The sequence below is a fragment of the Nyctereutes procyonoides genome, unplaced genomic scaffold (assembly GCF_905146905.1).
Source record: "Nyctereutes procyonoides isolate TBG_1078 unplaced genomic scaffold, NYPRO_anot_genome, whole genome shotgun sequence".
Lineage (NCBI taxonomy): Eukaryota > Metazoa > Chordata > Mammalia > Carnivora > Canidae > Nyctereutes > Nyctereutes procyonoides.
In genome coordinates this window covers 43,304,637-43,320,671 of record NW_026575133.1, presented here as the reverse complement: position 1 = coordinate 43,320,671, position 16,035 = coordinate 43,304,637, and the positions used below count along the sequence as shown (strand labels likewise).

The 16,035-nt window shown below is 41.7% G+C and overlaps 1 protein-coding gene across 1 annotated transcript in view; it reads right to left on the bottom strand.

Moving 5' to 3' along the window:
• Window positions 1–16,035, bottom strand: part of DNER (delta/notch like EGF repeat containing) — a 312,689-nt gene that overhangs the window by 106,714 nt on the left and 189,940 nt on the right. The window contains exon 6 of the mRNA XM_055345842.1: window positions 2,196–2,349. Within this exon, the coding sequence (XP_055201817.1) occupies window positions 2,196–2,349 (154 nt within the window). The remainder of the gene's footprint in view (window positions 1–2,195; window positions 2,350–16,035) is intronic.

The window sequence follows — 16,035 nt, the reverse complement described above, 5'->3', positions numbered from 1 at the left end:
AAGGTGGCTAGACCCAGAGCAAGGTGAGCAGTGAGGTGAGATGGGGCTGGAAAGGTGGGCGAGCAACAGATCATGGACCAAAGAGCAAGGGGAAGAAGGGATTTAGGTAGGAAGGCAACTACATCAGATGGGCATAGGAAAATGATCACCTGCCACCAGGTGGAGAATGGAAGGTGTAGGGACAAATGCTGAGGCTCCCTTTGGTGCAGTCACTCTGGTTCAGCATGCAGCACAGTCAGGAGAATATGGACAAGCAGTGAGAGGTTACTTTAGCATCACCGGGGGGGGGGGAGGCAGAGGCAGCTAGCCTAGGGGTGGTGGCAGTGGGGCTGCAGAAAGGGTGGTGCATTTGAGAGGCCACTAAGTGGTAAAATGGAGACCACTTGGAAGAAGGGGTGCCAGCAGAGAGGAAGAGGGAGGTACCTAGCATGACTTGCAGATGTCTGTCTTATAGAAACAGATGGAACGCTGGAAGCTGAGCAGAGTGGGATGGGAGCATGATGAGCTCGGCTTTGCAACGGCTGAGCTTAAGGTGGCCTGGGACATCCAAATGCCGATGCCAGGTAAGCAGCAGATAAGTGAGTTTGGAGGGAGTCTGACCCGGAGATACAAGTTTAGGAGACACACGGTGAAATTGTTCAATGATTGAGGCAAATCCATACATTTTGACCTGAAAAGTGGTCTACGATCTACTGGTCATTCTAAAATAAAGTGAGTTATAGAACAGTATGTATACTATAATCACTTTTTTTAGAAAGCATACAGAAGGGATCCCTAGGTGGCTCGGTGGTTGAGCATCTGCCTTTGGCTGGTGATCCTGGAGTCCGGGGATCGAGCCCCACATCGGGCTCCCTGCATGGAGCCTGCTTCTCCCTCTGCCTCTCTCTCTGCCTCTCTCTGTGTGTCTCATGAATAAATAAATGAAATCTTTAAAAATAAATAAATAAATAAATAAATAAATAAATAAATAAAGCATACAGAAAAATACTTATTCATGTGATGCACTAGAGAAATACACACACTTACACACACACACACACACACAAACATACAGGTCTAGAAAGAATATAACAGATTATTAACCCACCCCTGCGACTGATGCTTTGGGTTGGAAGAGATGAGTGAAGAACTCTCACTTTTTAGTCTATCATCTTTCACACCCCTGGGCCCTGTTTCTTACAGAGAGCACTTCATCACTCCAGCTGCCCCTTCCCTCCATCTCTCTGGCCTTCCCCAACTCCTACTTCATCCTGAATTCCCACCCAGAGGCAGATGTTGGCAACAGGATGAGACAGAAAGTGAAAAGCGATGACAGTTCTGCGTGCTATTCAATAGTAAAAAAAAAAAAAAAAAAAAAAAGGAGGAATTTGGTGTTTGCTTTTAAGCTGCATAGAAACAGCTGCATCAGAATGTTCACTGGTAAATACCATCCATTCCTGCGCCTTGAGGATTAACAATCGAGTTGGCTGAGCAGTAAGTCAATTTAAATGACTGCAGACGGGATGAGCACTGGGTGTTATTCTGTATGTTGGTAAATCGAACACCAATAAAAATTAATTTATTAAAAAAAATAAATAAATAAATGACTGCAGAGCCACAGAAGTCTGAGAGTACTGCCTACCGCCAGTCATCCATTGGGCTCCGAGGAGTCAAAAGTCTCATGCAATACCCACCAATCCGCCATAGTGATCAAGGAACGTGGATGACCTTCCCCGTTGTGGAGAATGGTGTACCAAGAACTTGGTCTAATGAACATACAGGAACCAAAGGAAATCAGCAAAAACGGGAAAGATGATGCGGCTTGACGTCGCAACCTGCATAGACTATCCTGAATTTCTCTTGTTGCTGAGCATTATCGCCCAGCACAGTCCCATTCTACACTTGGCACATATTCGCAGAACTGTTTCTGACATGCCCAGACCTCTATTTGACCCAACACATCATTATCCCAGAACAAAAAAGGACCGCTAAGACAGAGCATCCTAACGTCAGAAAGCCGGCCAAGGAACATGATGTCTATCCTCATCTGAATTTCCCTCTTCCATTCCCATATGAAGCACCGACTGGGGGAATCAAATGAGACCTTAAAGTCGTCTTGCCTAGCAGCTGGACAATATATCCCGTAGTCACCCTTAGTTAATAAGTGAATATTCTACAGAAAAACATATAATAACTATCATCTATGGAGCTCATACCAGCAAGGCAGACGCAGGTGAAATTGGTCCCATCCTGCTTTTCATTTGCATCCACACAGCTGGCATTGTTCTGGCAGGGATTCCTCTGGCAGGCATCAAATTCTTCACAGAAAGTACCCACGTACTGATGGTCACAGCTACAGGAAAACGTTGCCTAAAACACAAACATACCATACGTGTTAAACGAGTCCTCGAAAAATGCACGCGTTGGCTGTCGATCTCAAAGTTCAAGAGCACCGCTTCTTTTTGTAATTATACCAATACTGCATGTTTTAATCACATCACTTATATTTTGATCCGATTAAAATCAGAGCTTTGAGACAAATCGTATGTATGTCCTTACACTTTAATTTCAAACGTTTATTTTTCTCATTCTTTCTTTATTGATATTTACCCTAACCATTTTCAGTCTTAACGCAAATAGCGAAAAAAGACAGCTGTGTTGTAAGCAAAAATGAAGTTTTGCTGACCCGACACGGAAATGACAGCTTGGCTAGAGCTGATATACTGTGCTACAGCCATTAAATGAGATGTCATGCCAACGAGCTAAAATCCTGCAGCATAGATAGCACTTGTCACAAAAACACCGTCAAATGTCCTGCTCTGATCACCTTCCAGAGCATCGAGAGAATTTACTGAATCACCCTGTAAATTAGCCTCAACGTCAACGTACAGCTCTGCAGACAAACTGAGTGCAAAGGAAAATAAAAAGAGTATAATTCAAGTGAACTTGTTTGGTTCATGGTATTACTGTTATCTTAGTAAAAGACCATAACTCAGACCCAGGGCACTGCATTTGCTTGGAAGCTTCATTCCTGAGATAGTTGTAAAAATCCAAATAAAACTGAGCCTTCCTGCTCTCTTTTGTGCCTAAGGATGGTGACCATCTAAACAATAACAACACTAATCTGGTCCCAAATCCTGTGTGAAGCAATGTAGGTTGTTACTTCGGATCTTCAGGAAGAGGGGCTTGGAGGAAGCAAAGGAGAATGGCATAGAAAAGAGTTAACACTTAAAAAAAATCAAAATAGGAAAATGCACCTCCCAGCACTCCCCGAGGCCCCACATCAGGCAGGTGTTCAAATCCCTACTGGTCCAAGGCCCCACGCACAACCTCTCCCCAACCCACCCTTTTTCCCACCTCCCTCTCTCTAGCCCCAGCCCCCTGCCTCTATTCTCAGACCCCTCCCCTCTTCTCTGGGTGGTATTAACTCAAAATCCCCACCCAGGACCCTGGCCCCCAAGCATACATGGTGCCTTCCTTCCAGAAGAGGAAAGTGTCCTCCATTCTCTTTAACATTTTTTATCACAATCAAATTTAATAGTTCTTGTCCATTTCTTGATAAATTTACTACTGCATATTTAGATTTCTTCATAGCTATTGTTAATGAGCTACAAAATATTTTCTTCATCCTTTTCTTGTAATACCCATCATACTTGCTAGCAATTATGACTGGCATAGAAAATGCTAGAGTTTTACTACTGGTCATCGCACTGAGCTCTCACTACAGGTCAGCGTTTTTCCTTGATTCTCTTGGGTTTTCCAGATAAAACAAGCTCCCCCCACCCCCACCCCCCCACAAATTGCATGTCAATTGCAAATAATGATAACATTCCCCTCCCTGCTCCAGCCCTCATGGTTGCATTGCTGGCTCTTCTAGAGTAAGTTTGGTTTCAAAGGGAGATCTGCAGAATTTATCACTAAGCAGAAAACTGAAATGACTGAATTTTAACAAATGCCATCTTAGCTTCTTGAAAAACAGTCTATTTCTTTTTTGTCTTCGACCTAGCAATATGTTGAATGTTTAGATGTCCTAGTCCTCACTCCACCTTGCATTCCTGGAAGGAACCCCCCATAGAGACATTCTGCTTGTAGCTATAGTCTAGTGCTTTCCATCTAATTGCCCCATCCCCGATGGACACCTTTCCTAAGAAAAACTCTCCCTTGCACAGTGAGATCATAATTCATACTCTTAACAGGATGCCCCTGCCAAAAGTGACTACGCCAGGAGTAGATGGACTCCTGACCTCAGCAACCAAGCAAGAGAGCAGTCCAATGACCCATTTAGCTCTTAGCAAACTGCCAGATTTTGTGTAGGTGTTTCTTTTGTTAATTGAATATGTTTTTGTTACGGGAACAGGAGAAATCCTTGTAATCTGCATAATCAATTCTTAAGTGTAAGAACACATTCTTCCATTGTATCTTAGAAAACCAGAACAAGGGAAATAAAAGCAATGGCTTTCCTCTTAAGTGAGGGTTAAATTTTCTGCCTTCTATTTCCATCATCCTCTCTCAGCACCTCTTTTTGGCAAACAGAAGTTCCCTCCACCTGCTAGCAATGGTTGACTCCTTATCTGCTTTTTCATGATACTGTGAGGGTTTTTTCCCCCTCTGTGTGTGTTTGCACTGACTTTGTAGTTCAAAGTTGGGAGAAGCTGCATCAGGGACTGTTAGAAAGGCAGCTTTTTCAACAGGAAGCTCTTTCTCTAGAACTATCTTTTAAGGAAAATCTCATCCTTGCCCAAATGTGCAACAGAGTACACCTTTGATATTTGCAGGGATGTGTCTGGGGCCCTTTGTGCATCTGCAGACTTGTGGCTGCCTTTGAAATGTAAACACTGTGAGGGCCTGGCACATAGAATTTCAAAATGAGCCTCAGCGTCATAATAAATTACTACGTGTCATTATTTTTGCCAGCTGTCCTCCCCGATTTACTTGGTTTGTATCCAGCAGTTCCATATTGCAGATCAATTTCTTTGGCTATTTGGGGGCTACATTTTGCATAGAATTCATCTGTTTTGTCCCATGGAAAATATGTTGCTTGTGGAAATAAATTATTAAAAACCCCAAATCAAGTATCTTCAAGTTAGCTTTGATCGAATGGAAAGCTAAAACAGAAGCCACACATTTTGTTCTGCTATGTTTTAAGCCAGAAGGTTGAAAAGAAACTTTAAGAAACTGTTGAAACAATTGTTTTTGACCAAGCAAAACACTGGAATTGATTCTTAAACTTTAATTGATGGATAAAGAAGATTAACAATGTTTACATACCCATGATCATAAAATTCTAGTTTTTATGTATTCTGTATCATATGGTCCATAACGTTGGATGTCTTCCTAAGTCTATTTTCTAAGAACAACAAGCTTTCCTATGATATCAAGAGGTTTGTTTCAATAGTTTCGAGACTTGATTTGTAAGAAACCATGAAAATTTACTAGGAAGCTATGTTGTTAGTATATTTGTTGTGGAAAACTATGATCACTGAAAGCTGTAAACTGTTAAGAAGTTTAACCTACTATGATAGCGCTATCTTGGGCCCAATTGACTTAACCAGCATAAAAGACAAAAAGGAATTACTTAAAATTAGTAGCTTAGTGAGGTGGGGTGCCTGGGTGGCTTAGCTGATTAAGTGTCTTGCTGGACCTCAGGGTCTAGGGACCGAGTCCCCCCATCAGGCTCCGGGTTCAGGGCATAGTTGGCTTAAGACTTCCTCTGGTCCAACCCCCTCCCCCCATGCTCTCTCCCTCTCTTTCACTCCCTCTCTAAAATAAATAATTAAATCTGAAAAATAAAATTCGTAGTTCGGCTAAGTTACAGAAACATATTTCCTTGCAAAATTATTGCATATTTAGGGATCCCTGGGTGGCGCAGCGGTTTAGCGCCTGCCTTTGGCCCAGGGCGCGATCCTGGAGACCCGGGATCGAATCCCACGTTGGGCTCCCGGTGCATGGAGCCTGCTTCTCCCTCTGCCTGTGTCTCTGCCTCTCTCTCTCTCTCTCTCTCTCTCTCTCTGACTATCATAAATAAATAAAAATTTAAAAAATATATTAAAAAAAACTATTGCATATTTACATGTAAAAGTATTTTTCAAGTAAAATGAAAAAGTAACCCTCAAGAGATTTTATCTTAAAACCCAATGCAGAATCTCAATTTTCCCCAACAGCTTGACGTCGCATATTCCATTTGTACATTAATGAAACTTTCTCAGTGACGGGAAGCTCACTTTGAAAAGTTGCAGGTTTAAAAAGTTGCAGTCACACCTGCATTCTTTTGTTCACGCATACGACAAATATTGATGGAGCACCTCCTATGTGCCAGGCACTGTCCTAGGACCTGGAAACACATAAAAATGAACAAGACTGTCTCTTAGAAATTATCATCTAGCGTCGGTGGCTGGCGATAAATAAAATGGATAGGTAAATAATGTAGTAAATGAGGTGATAAATGCCATGGGGAAAAATAAAGTCAGGAAGGGGAAGAGAGGAGCCCTATAAGAAACAACCCTATTAGACCTCCTATTGCGTTTCCCATAAGGATGCTGGTGAGAATATCCTAGGCCATATATCATTATGTGCATCCTTTATAAAGTCCTGCCCAAGAAAATTCACTCATTTAAGTGCCAGTAAAAGTATGCTAGTCATGAGAGCTGATGTTTTGTCCTCATGAACAGTGCAGATCATGTGACCGCCCTTTTTTTTTTCTTCTTTTTGATTTGGCTGCAGTATGCTCAGAGTCTACTGGAAGTTCAACTTTAAGAGCTACCTCGGGCTCCGTGACCTCAATGGCTGCATCTTCTTCCTAACTTGGATGTTGGCATTCCAATTCATATCTTCTCTGACTCTGACTTCTGTTTTTGTATTTCTTAATATTTCAATACTTTATGAAATATAGAGTCAAATGTGTGATAAGGAAGTCCAAATTCCGCAGCATGGCACACAAAGCCCTTGACAATCTGGCCCACTCCACCTTTTCTGTTTCATCCTCTGCACCTGTCACTTCTCAATCAAGCCTGATTGACACAAACAAATCATCCCACAGAGACACGTTTTCTGAAGAGCTTTCTTTCTCTCTTTCAGGGTCAGAATTCATCCATTCTATCTGACTCCCTTCCTCAAACAAAGTACACAGAAAATACATTTATTCTTGTTGGTGTCCCTGTGACACCAGCATGAACACAAAAGTGCCAGCTGAATAGACACTAAATCTCGTTGTTTATAGAGCTTACTTACATTGAATTATCTCATTAATCTTTACCACATCTGTCAGGTGGCTATTATCAGATCCATTTTAGGAAGTAAGAACAGACCCAACAGGGAGGTCAGATGAATTTTGGCAGGTGCCCCAGCTAGCACGTGCAGGGTCAGGGCTTAAGCCTGTATCATGGGTTGCAAACCTTTCCCACACATAGCTGAATATTGGCCTACCAACACCCTGATGGTCTCTATACCACTGACACCCTTCACCCTGACTCTAAAATAACCCCAACAACTGTGGTATTTTGGTTCTTGCTCCAGACTGTGTAGTTGGTCTACTTCCTCTCTTGCTGTCTGGCTGCCTTCCTTATTGGCGTCATTGACTATCCTTTTGGTTGACTGGTTCTAATTTCTTTTACTCTAAAGAATAATACCAAATGTATTCAAATAAGTCTCAAAATAGAGTAAAAATCCTTCCTGAGGGTTGAAAGTATCTCTTGCACATAAAGTACCTAATCACTCATGAACAGACTTGAAAACTTTGGACGATTTTTTGCCAGAACTGGAGATACTTGTCTTGTGGGACTTTAGTTACTCATACATAACAGATGCTCAAGTGTTCATTGAATTAAGCTGACTTCATAACAGGCTGCTGGAAGGTAGCTTTGAAGGAGAGTCCTATGCAGGTAAGGGATCCTCTTCCCCTACTTGTCTATCTCTGAGGATCTTGTGTGTTTTGCTAAGACAGCACCATAGCTACTGACACAGTCTTCATCCACACATCCTTACTACAGGGGATACTGGGACAGAATTTGGAAAGCAATTCTCAAGCCAAAAGGTGAGTAAGGGGCCCCTAAACCTCTGAAAACGGAAAGGAGATTATTTGAGCCACTTCTGGCTAAAGGACTCTGGACCGATTCCCACTTCCACCAGGGGCCAGCCTGGTTCCAAACAACATCTGGGCTCTTCATAGTTAAATATATGAACATCTGCGAGGTCAAAACCTGAGCTAATGAACTAATCATTGTTGGAGATGGTGACAAAGCCAGGGTGGTTTGCCAAACTACCCTCACTTTTATATACGTTTAAAAATTCCCCAAATAAGAAATTGTGTTGTTTTTGTTGTAAGCATCGGGCAAAGTCCCAAGAAAGGAAAAGATAACACTTTGAAAAATTAGAACCACACTCAGTATCCTGTGTCCAGCTCCTCCCCGTGGAACCTGCCATCACCTTTACAGTAGGGATGTCATAGAGAACATCGTGTGCACATTGCGGAGTCTCCCCATTATGTGAAGTCCCATTCCAGAAACGTATTTCATATCCAAATGCCAGGAAAAGCTCTGCTTGCCCTAGAGGGCCAACTGCTTGCCTTCCCTCTGGTGGACACGAACCATGTAAATGAGCATAGTTCCCTCTCAAAAGCGGAGACTTCTTGAAGGTCAGTCATTTCTGTGCCCGGGGAAGGTAGGCCTGGCTGCCTCTCAACTTCCCCAGCAGGCTAGGGTCACAAGCAGGGCACACTAGGCCCCTGGCCTCTGTGAGGAAGGCAATTCCTGCTAACCTCTCTTAGACCTCTCTAACCTAGGTCTCTAGACACCAGCAGGGGCCAGAAGTAGACTGTTTCCTAGCAATAGAGCACTGTAACCTTCCTGCCCTTAGTTAATGGGCTCCAAGTACAATTGTTCAGGAACATGATTCCCCACGTGGGGGCTTTCTGCATGTCCTTTTGCCGAGAGCTTACATTGCCTTAAGTGGATTTTAGGAAAAGAAGGCAGTGAGTCCCCACTGTCACATGTAACAATGCAGGATCACTCAGATTCCAGCCTGAACTGTCACATCACCCCAAAACACACTGACCCTGACTCTCTGGAGATGAAGGCCCCAGAGGCCTTGTCCTGGCTGGTTGTTTGGGTCTGGAATCACATAGCTGATGCTAGGAGTTAGTTGGACATGTAGGTGGTAGTCAGGGCCAGGGTTCCCAGCAAGAAAACAGGGAGTCAAGACAGCTAAGATAAAAGAGCCCTGACATCCTGTTCTGCAGCTTAGACAGGACCACGCTTGCATTCTGTTTTGCAGCCCTTGCAGAAATGGCTTCTGCAAAACATCCTAAAATAAGATAATTAACCACAAAGCATCTGTCACCATCACGGGCAAGGGGCAGTGAAGACATAAGCCCCCGGATGTCAGCCCAAAAAAACCCATCAGCACAGAGGCATTAACCTAATAGGCAGACAGATACGTGATCAAAGCCCTGACTGACGTGACTCAGCACACCCTGATTGCTTAAGAGAGTTCTGTAAAAGAGCTCATAAAACCTTCTAAACTTAGACACTCTGGGGGCAACCCACTTGGGCCCCCTTCCCCTCTCCAGGAGGTTTCTATTCTTGCTCAATCGCCTTTGCCTTGCTGCCCACCACTCTTCATCTGATCTACCTCTTCATTCTTTGAAGCAGTGTGACCAAGAGCCACAGGCAATAGGGAACACAAATCCTGTAACACTGACAGACACTAAAACCTAGATCAAAAGCAGTAATCCTAGCACACATTTTTATCTGATTCAGCAGAGGTGAGCTATAACTAAGGGGTCCGAACACCAACCTAGCATGGCCTGTAGACAGGTGGAATTTAGCCTTTTACTAAAAACCCGGATTTGGCATTCCAAGAGACAGAAATGATTATTTGGGCATAAAATTTAAGAGACTATCTGAGAGTTCTTATTATGATGTAAAAATCCTTATACATGCCTCTTCCTGAGCCCAGGCCACAACGGGGACGACCCCCCAGAGCCCAATCACAGAGACAAAGTTTTGCCCCCTGCTGGGAACACAGTAAACTACCTCAAAGGAAACTCCATGAATTGCATTTTTTAAAATTATGGTCTTTTGGCTGGGTCTTACTGTTCATTCACTACGGTGTAATTTAAACGACATTCCTGCATTGCTTATGGCTCCTACTCTTATTTCCCATTAACCTTAAACACACTATCACTCTTCTGTTTGAATTCATTAATTGCAAACATAGCAGCTTATTTAAAAAAAGAAGTAAGCTTAGAAAACATGCAGATCGTCTAAACATGAAATTCAAAATTTGACATTCATGAATTCCTAGAATTCATTTCTTTGGCTTCAATGTTAAATTTTGAAAAATAGGAACAATAATAAATGAGAGCCCTGCTCTTTCCTTCCAAAGGACGCTGAAGTTTACCTTATTACCCAAAGGAGAAGAAAGTAAATGTCTTTCAGGAAATTTTGTAAACTGCTTTCTCTCTAAAAGTGCATATATGGTTTGGCAGAATGGAGATGGTCAAAAGCAGTTTCTCACCATATCCTGACAACTTCTCTGTTCTCAGCACTCTGAGCACGGCCATAATTAGGCATAGGATTTCCATGCAATCAGCTGGATCTTCAGTTCACCAGTATCTATGTATTTATTTGATGAAAAGTGCTAATCCATTAGCAAAAGTAAAGTTTGACTCAAAAAAAAAAGTCACTGAAAATTCATCTTTTATTGAATTTCCCTATTAAAAAAAAAAAACAGCCTGATCCCACAAGTAAATGACATTCCATTCTAATTTCTTATTTTAAAATTCCATTTAGTCTTCTAGTTATTTCCTTTGCTACATGAAAAGAAAATGGTAAAGAAAAAGCTTTAATAAAATGAACACTTTCATGTATAAATTATTGATGAGAAGGACTCATTGAAGAATAAAGATCTTTCCTACCAGTTTGCTCAAGCCACCTCAGATGGAAAACCCACTTTGGGTTACATTTTTAAGTGTAAAGCAAAGATGATGAACCAGTGGTAACTTCTTCTAAAGATGAGAAGCCAGTGGGGGACAGGTCAGGTCAGGTCAGGGTACCCAACCACTATTTATTGAAGAAAGACAACACCATAGCCAAGTAGCATGCTGAAGATCTACTTAATCCCCTCAACAGTTATGCAAGATCAGAATGATTTTTCTATCTTACTAATGAAGAAACAGTTCGGATTTTAAGTAGCTTGCCCAAGGTCACATATCAGAAGCAGTGGGAGGTGGATTTAGTCTCCTTGCAAAGACATTTCTTACAATTTAAGATAATCGGAAATGCAAGGAATTGAGTTACAAAGTATGGGGGGTGGGGCTCAAATACCATTCAGGGAATTTGGAGGAGGTGGCCTCCAAAGGCCTCTTGAAATCTCAGATCTGACATGCCTCAGTTTCAGTCCCAGGGAGGCCACAAATCCCCACTATCACTCTACTCCTGCAAGTGATGGCACACCTCCCTAACCACCTCATGGGTTCCTTTCCTACCCTGTTCATGTCCGAGGGCTGCCATAACACAGGACCACAGACTGGGTGGCTCAAACAACAGAAATCTACGATTTCTCACTTCTAAAGACGGGGAAAATCAAGACTCAGGTTTGGTTTCTTTGGAGGCCTCTCTCCCTGGCGTATGGATGGCTACCTTCTCCCTGTGTCTCCACAAACCTTTTCCTTTGGTAACGTCTGTGTCCTAAACTCTTCTTGTAAGGACGCCAATAGCATTGGATGAGAGCCCCACCCATACGACCCATATGACCTTGTCTCACCTTGATTGTCTCTTTTCTTTAAAGATTTTATTTATTTATTTATTTACTTACTTATTTACTTATTTAGAGAGTGAGCATGAGCAGGGGAGGGGCAGAAGGAGAGGGCGAGAATCTCAAGCAGACTCTGCACTGAGCAGAGCCCAATGTGGGGCTCAATTTCATGACCCTGAGATCATGACCTGGGCCCAAAGCAAGAGTCAGATGCTCAACCAGCTAAGCCAATCAGGTACCCCTGATTGTCTCTAAAGGTCCAATCTCCCAATACTGTCATATTCGTAGGTATGAGGGGTAAGGACATCAACATGTGAGTTTTCCAGGGATCCAGGTCAGCCCAGAATAGAACACATCTCCTCTCTGGCTTATTCCTCCAACTGTTTTCAGAGCAATCTTTGTCAAAGGCTGCTTTCAGTTTTTCACAAATATTTGCTGCTGACTGTATTGAAGTCATTATCCTACAGGACACACAGTATTCATCAAACAATCGCTGTCTGGAGAGGTTGGTAGTGCACATACAGAGACATTTAAGACATAATTCATGTGCTCCAGGAATTGACAAGCTAGAGAAACAAATCTGTGTCCCTGTCATCATCATTACCACCTCCATCGTGCACATATACTGAGCACTTGATACACACCAGGCACTATTATGAGGGCTTTGCAAAATGCAGTTATCCTCATTGTTACTGTTATCCCCTGTTATATTTGAGGAAACTGAGGCCCAGAGAGGCTGAGTAAATTGACCAAAGTCTGCTGGCTAATAAATTGAAGAGTTGAAATTTGAGCCCAGGTCATCTGATTCTAGGATCTGCCCTCTATTAAAAGAAACTACATTAAAAGTAAAGGTTAGAAAAAAAGAAAAGAAAAAAGTCTTAGATGAGGCACCTGGGTGGTTCAGTGGGTTAATCATGGGAGTCCTGGTTTTGGCTCAGGTCGTGATCTCAGGGTCCTGAGATTGAGCCTTGAATCAGGATCCACACTCACCGAGGAGACTGTTTGAGATTCTCTCTCTCTCCCTCTGCCCCTCTCACTGCTCACAATATTAAATACATACCTACATACATATGTACATACATAAAATCTTAAAAAAAAAAAAAAGGAAACCACAGACAACCAGGTAGTATGGAAAGAGAAAACACTACATTGCTTGCTGAGATCCTACTCCTGGTTCTTCTACCTCTTTAACCCTGGGCAAGTAAGTTAATTAATTAATTTACTTATTTACATTATTTTTCCCCTGTTAGGCCTTACTTCAATATAGGAGAAAACAAAAGGAGATATGCTATAATCCAAAGATGCTACTATTTACATTATGATTTTAAAATTTAACTGTTGAAAGATCTTTACATTTTCACTGTAGAAATGATACAACAAACAAGAACACCAACCCAAGAGCAAAGGGGTTTGGCACAGCCACTTACAAATAAAACGACTGTTACCAGTGACACAGGAAGAAGAAGTAGCTTCTTCCTCTTCCCGGTTCTTGTCTGAGTCAGACAATGAAAATCAACAAATTAAATCACTAGATTTATCAATCAGGATATGGGCAGAGATTAGAAATCAGACTTTGGTAAGACCATCAAAAGGCCCAGTCTCTCATTTCCCATTAGGATCACACTGACCCTTCACCAGTTTTGGGAAGGTCAAGTGCTCAAATGGATGTGGAAACCACACAGGAGCTGCTTATACCTGGCCCATGTAAAAGGTACTATACCTGATCCCTTATAGAGAACCTCGGTTCCCTACCTTGACTGTTTCAAACACTCTGATTGCTCCCAGTCTATGCTGAGGTCAGTCCTGAGTGGCAGCTTTTGTCCTTTTAGGGATGAGCCATGGAAGACTCAAGACCCTTGTCACCATCTGACACTCAAAATCTAGACATGGGGAGACAGTCCACCTGTGTGATGCCCACCTTAACAGACACACTCTGGTGTGTGGTTCTTCTTTCTTCTCTCCTTCCCCTTCCCTGGTTCCCTGGTTCTCCTCATCCCCACTGGACTTCTCACATATGTGGTCAGTTTCATTCATGGGCCATGGCTAACCAGTGTGTGTGTGCCCCAATTCCGATCTTTAGCAGGATGAGGGTCTTCCTCTGTACATTTACAACTAACCTAGCTTTATTCTCCCCCTGGACTTATAGTTCTTCTTTGCCTCTGTCTTCACACCTGGGTTCCTCCTCAATAGGCTATTTTGTAGTTTATGTACTTTTGTGGATAGGCTCAAATCCAATCCAAGACGGATATGGTGAAGAAATATGCAAAACACAGCAGAGTTGATACAAGGAAATCAGTTCAGCCTTTCCTATGGAAGTTGAAAGCAATTTTTCAGCCCTTAGCTCTCCTATTGAAATAAGAATGTACACGTGAATCTGGAATATAGGTATCATTGTCCAAATTCCAAAAGTTTTATCTTGATTATATAATCCCTGAGACCATAGAACTTGACTAAAAACATTTCCTCAGCATCCAGAGAGGGGAAAAAAAAAAAAAAACACTATCTTTTCATTTTATTGTCAAAGATTTTATGCAGAGTCCCTGATCTAACGACTGCATTTCTTACTTTATTGAATTTACATACACACAGACTGAAGTAAAAACCAGCAAAGGTGGGGAGGTCCTATCCTTCATTTTAATTAAATCTTATCTCATCAAACATTTGCTGCTTTCATCATTTTAATACTGAACCAAAGGCAGGTTAGATCTAATAAATGTGTTTCTCCAAGATAATTAGAAAAGAATCATTCTAATAATTTCCAGAAGAAGCTCATCAAAATATCTAACTCACGGTGGCAAAAGAATTACTTAAGTTCACAGGCAAGATGAATCTTGATTGCTTTCAAACAATTTTCATTAATCTATAATATTCACATGGAATGAGCTCTTCCATGTAATAGTTGAATCCTCCAAAGCTGAGTAAGAAAGAAAAATCTGCATACAGACTTCTCTTTTTTTTTTTTTTGCATACAGATTTCAAATATGGGAATATGAACACTGCTCATATCTTCCTTTCAAAGTTTCTTGGTTAATGTATCATATTTTGACCATTCTGAGGCTGGTAGTTTCTTTTTCTAATGCATGTATGAGTCTTAGAGTAGAATGTTGGATTTAGCTTCTTTTTGCAGAACAAAAGAAAATTCATACTTAATTCCCCAGAGTCTCAGTATCTCCATCATCAGATGGGGATGATGAAAGGTCCATGTCACAGGGCTGGGGGAAGTGCAAGTCTTTGGGCTAAGCATAGATCCATGTAAGTGCTGGGAAAAAAAACCGTCAAGTTCTCTCCCTCTCTCATGGGTACAGGCTCTGATACCGGTCAATACCCTTTATCATGTGGCTGCCCTACAAGACTCTTCTCAGTGTAGGAACAAGTCTCAAATAATGTTACCTAATTATAATTTTTAGATGCTCATGTTGAAAAGAGAAAAAAAAAAGACCAAATTCCTATCTTCTCTGAGAGATGCATAAACGATCTTTTGCTGTGGAACAGGGCTCCAAGTCATTTATGTCATCAGACGAGTGCTTCTAGAGCTTCTCAGGCTTCTCCAAAATAAAGGTAGTTGCATATTTAGCATAACATCTGGCTCAGACAATTGGCTCAAATGACACCAGCCTCCCCTGTTTCTAAACTGGGGAGAAACAAAAACCAAACACAGGGCTCAGATTTGCTAACAAATCTCACCTCCTCAAACCCAGCTCCCTGTTCTCATATTCAACACCTAGAATTATCTACTATTCTCTCTCCTGCTAAAACCAACCCCTCACTAAACTAAGTTGTTCCAGTTTTAATGACAGATAAAACCTTAGTGTGATTCCATGTTAGGGACATTTGCATTTAAATAGGAAATCAGGTCTTTATTACACAGGAATTAAGCTCAAATAACAGATTTCCAGGCATCCCTCCAGGCTGATGTGTCAAGAAAATCGGGGATGAAAGGACCTCCCTAGACATCCTTGAATCTTACACCAGCGCAGCACCCACCCCGCCCCCTGCCCAGCCCACTGCCTTCCATCCAACAGCATGGGCAACTAGACTAAACTAAGGTCAAGTGACTTTTATCTTTCAAAAGCATTCTAAAAAAATCAAGATTTTTCAGTTCAGAAGTAAATATCTTCATAATAAAAAATTTTAAAATACATTTATCTCTTCTCACTACTGCTGGCTGATAACTATGGTTTTCCTTATTTTTTAGAAGACCCTTTTAACAAGGTCCTCTTTGGGGAACAATTGCATATTCATGAATATTTCTGGCTAAAAGCAATATTTGTCAACAATTTTATTATTTTAACTGTGAATTAAAAA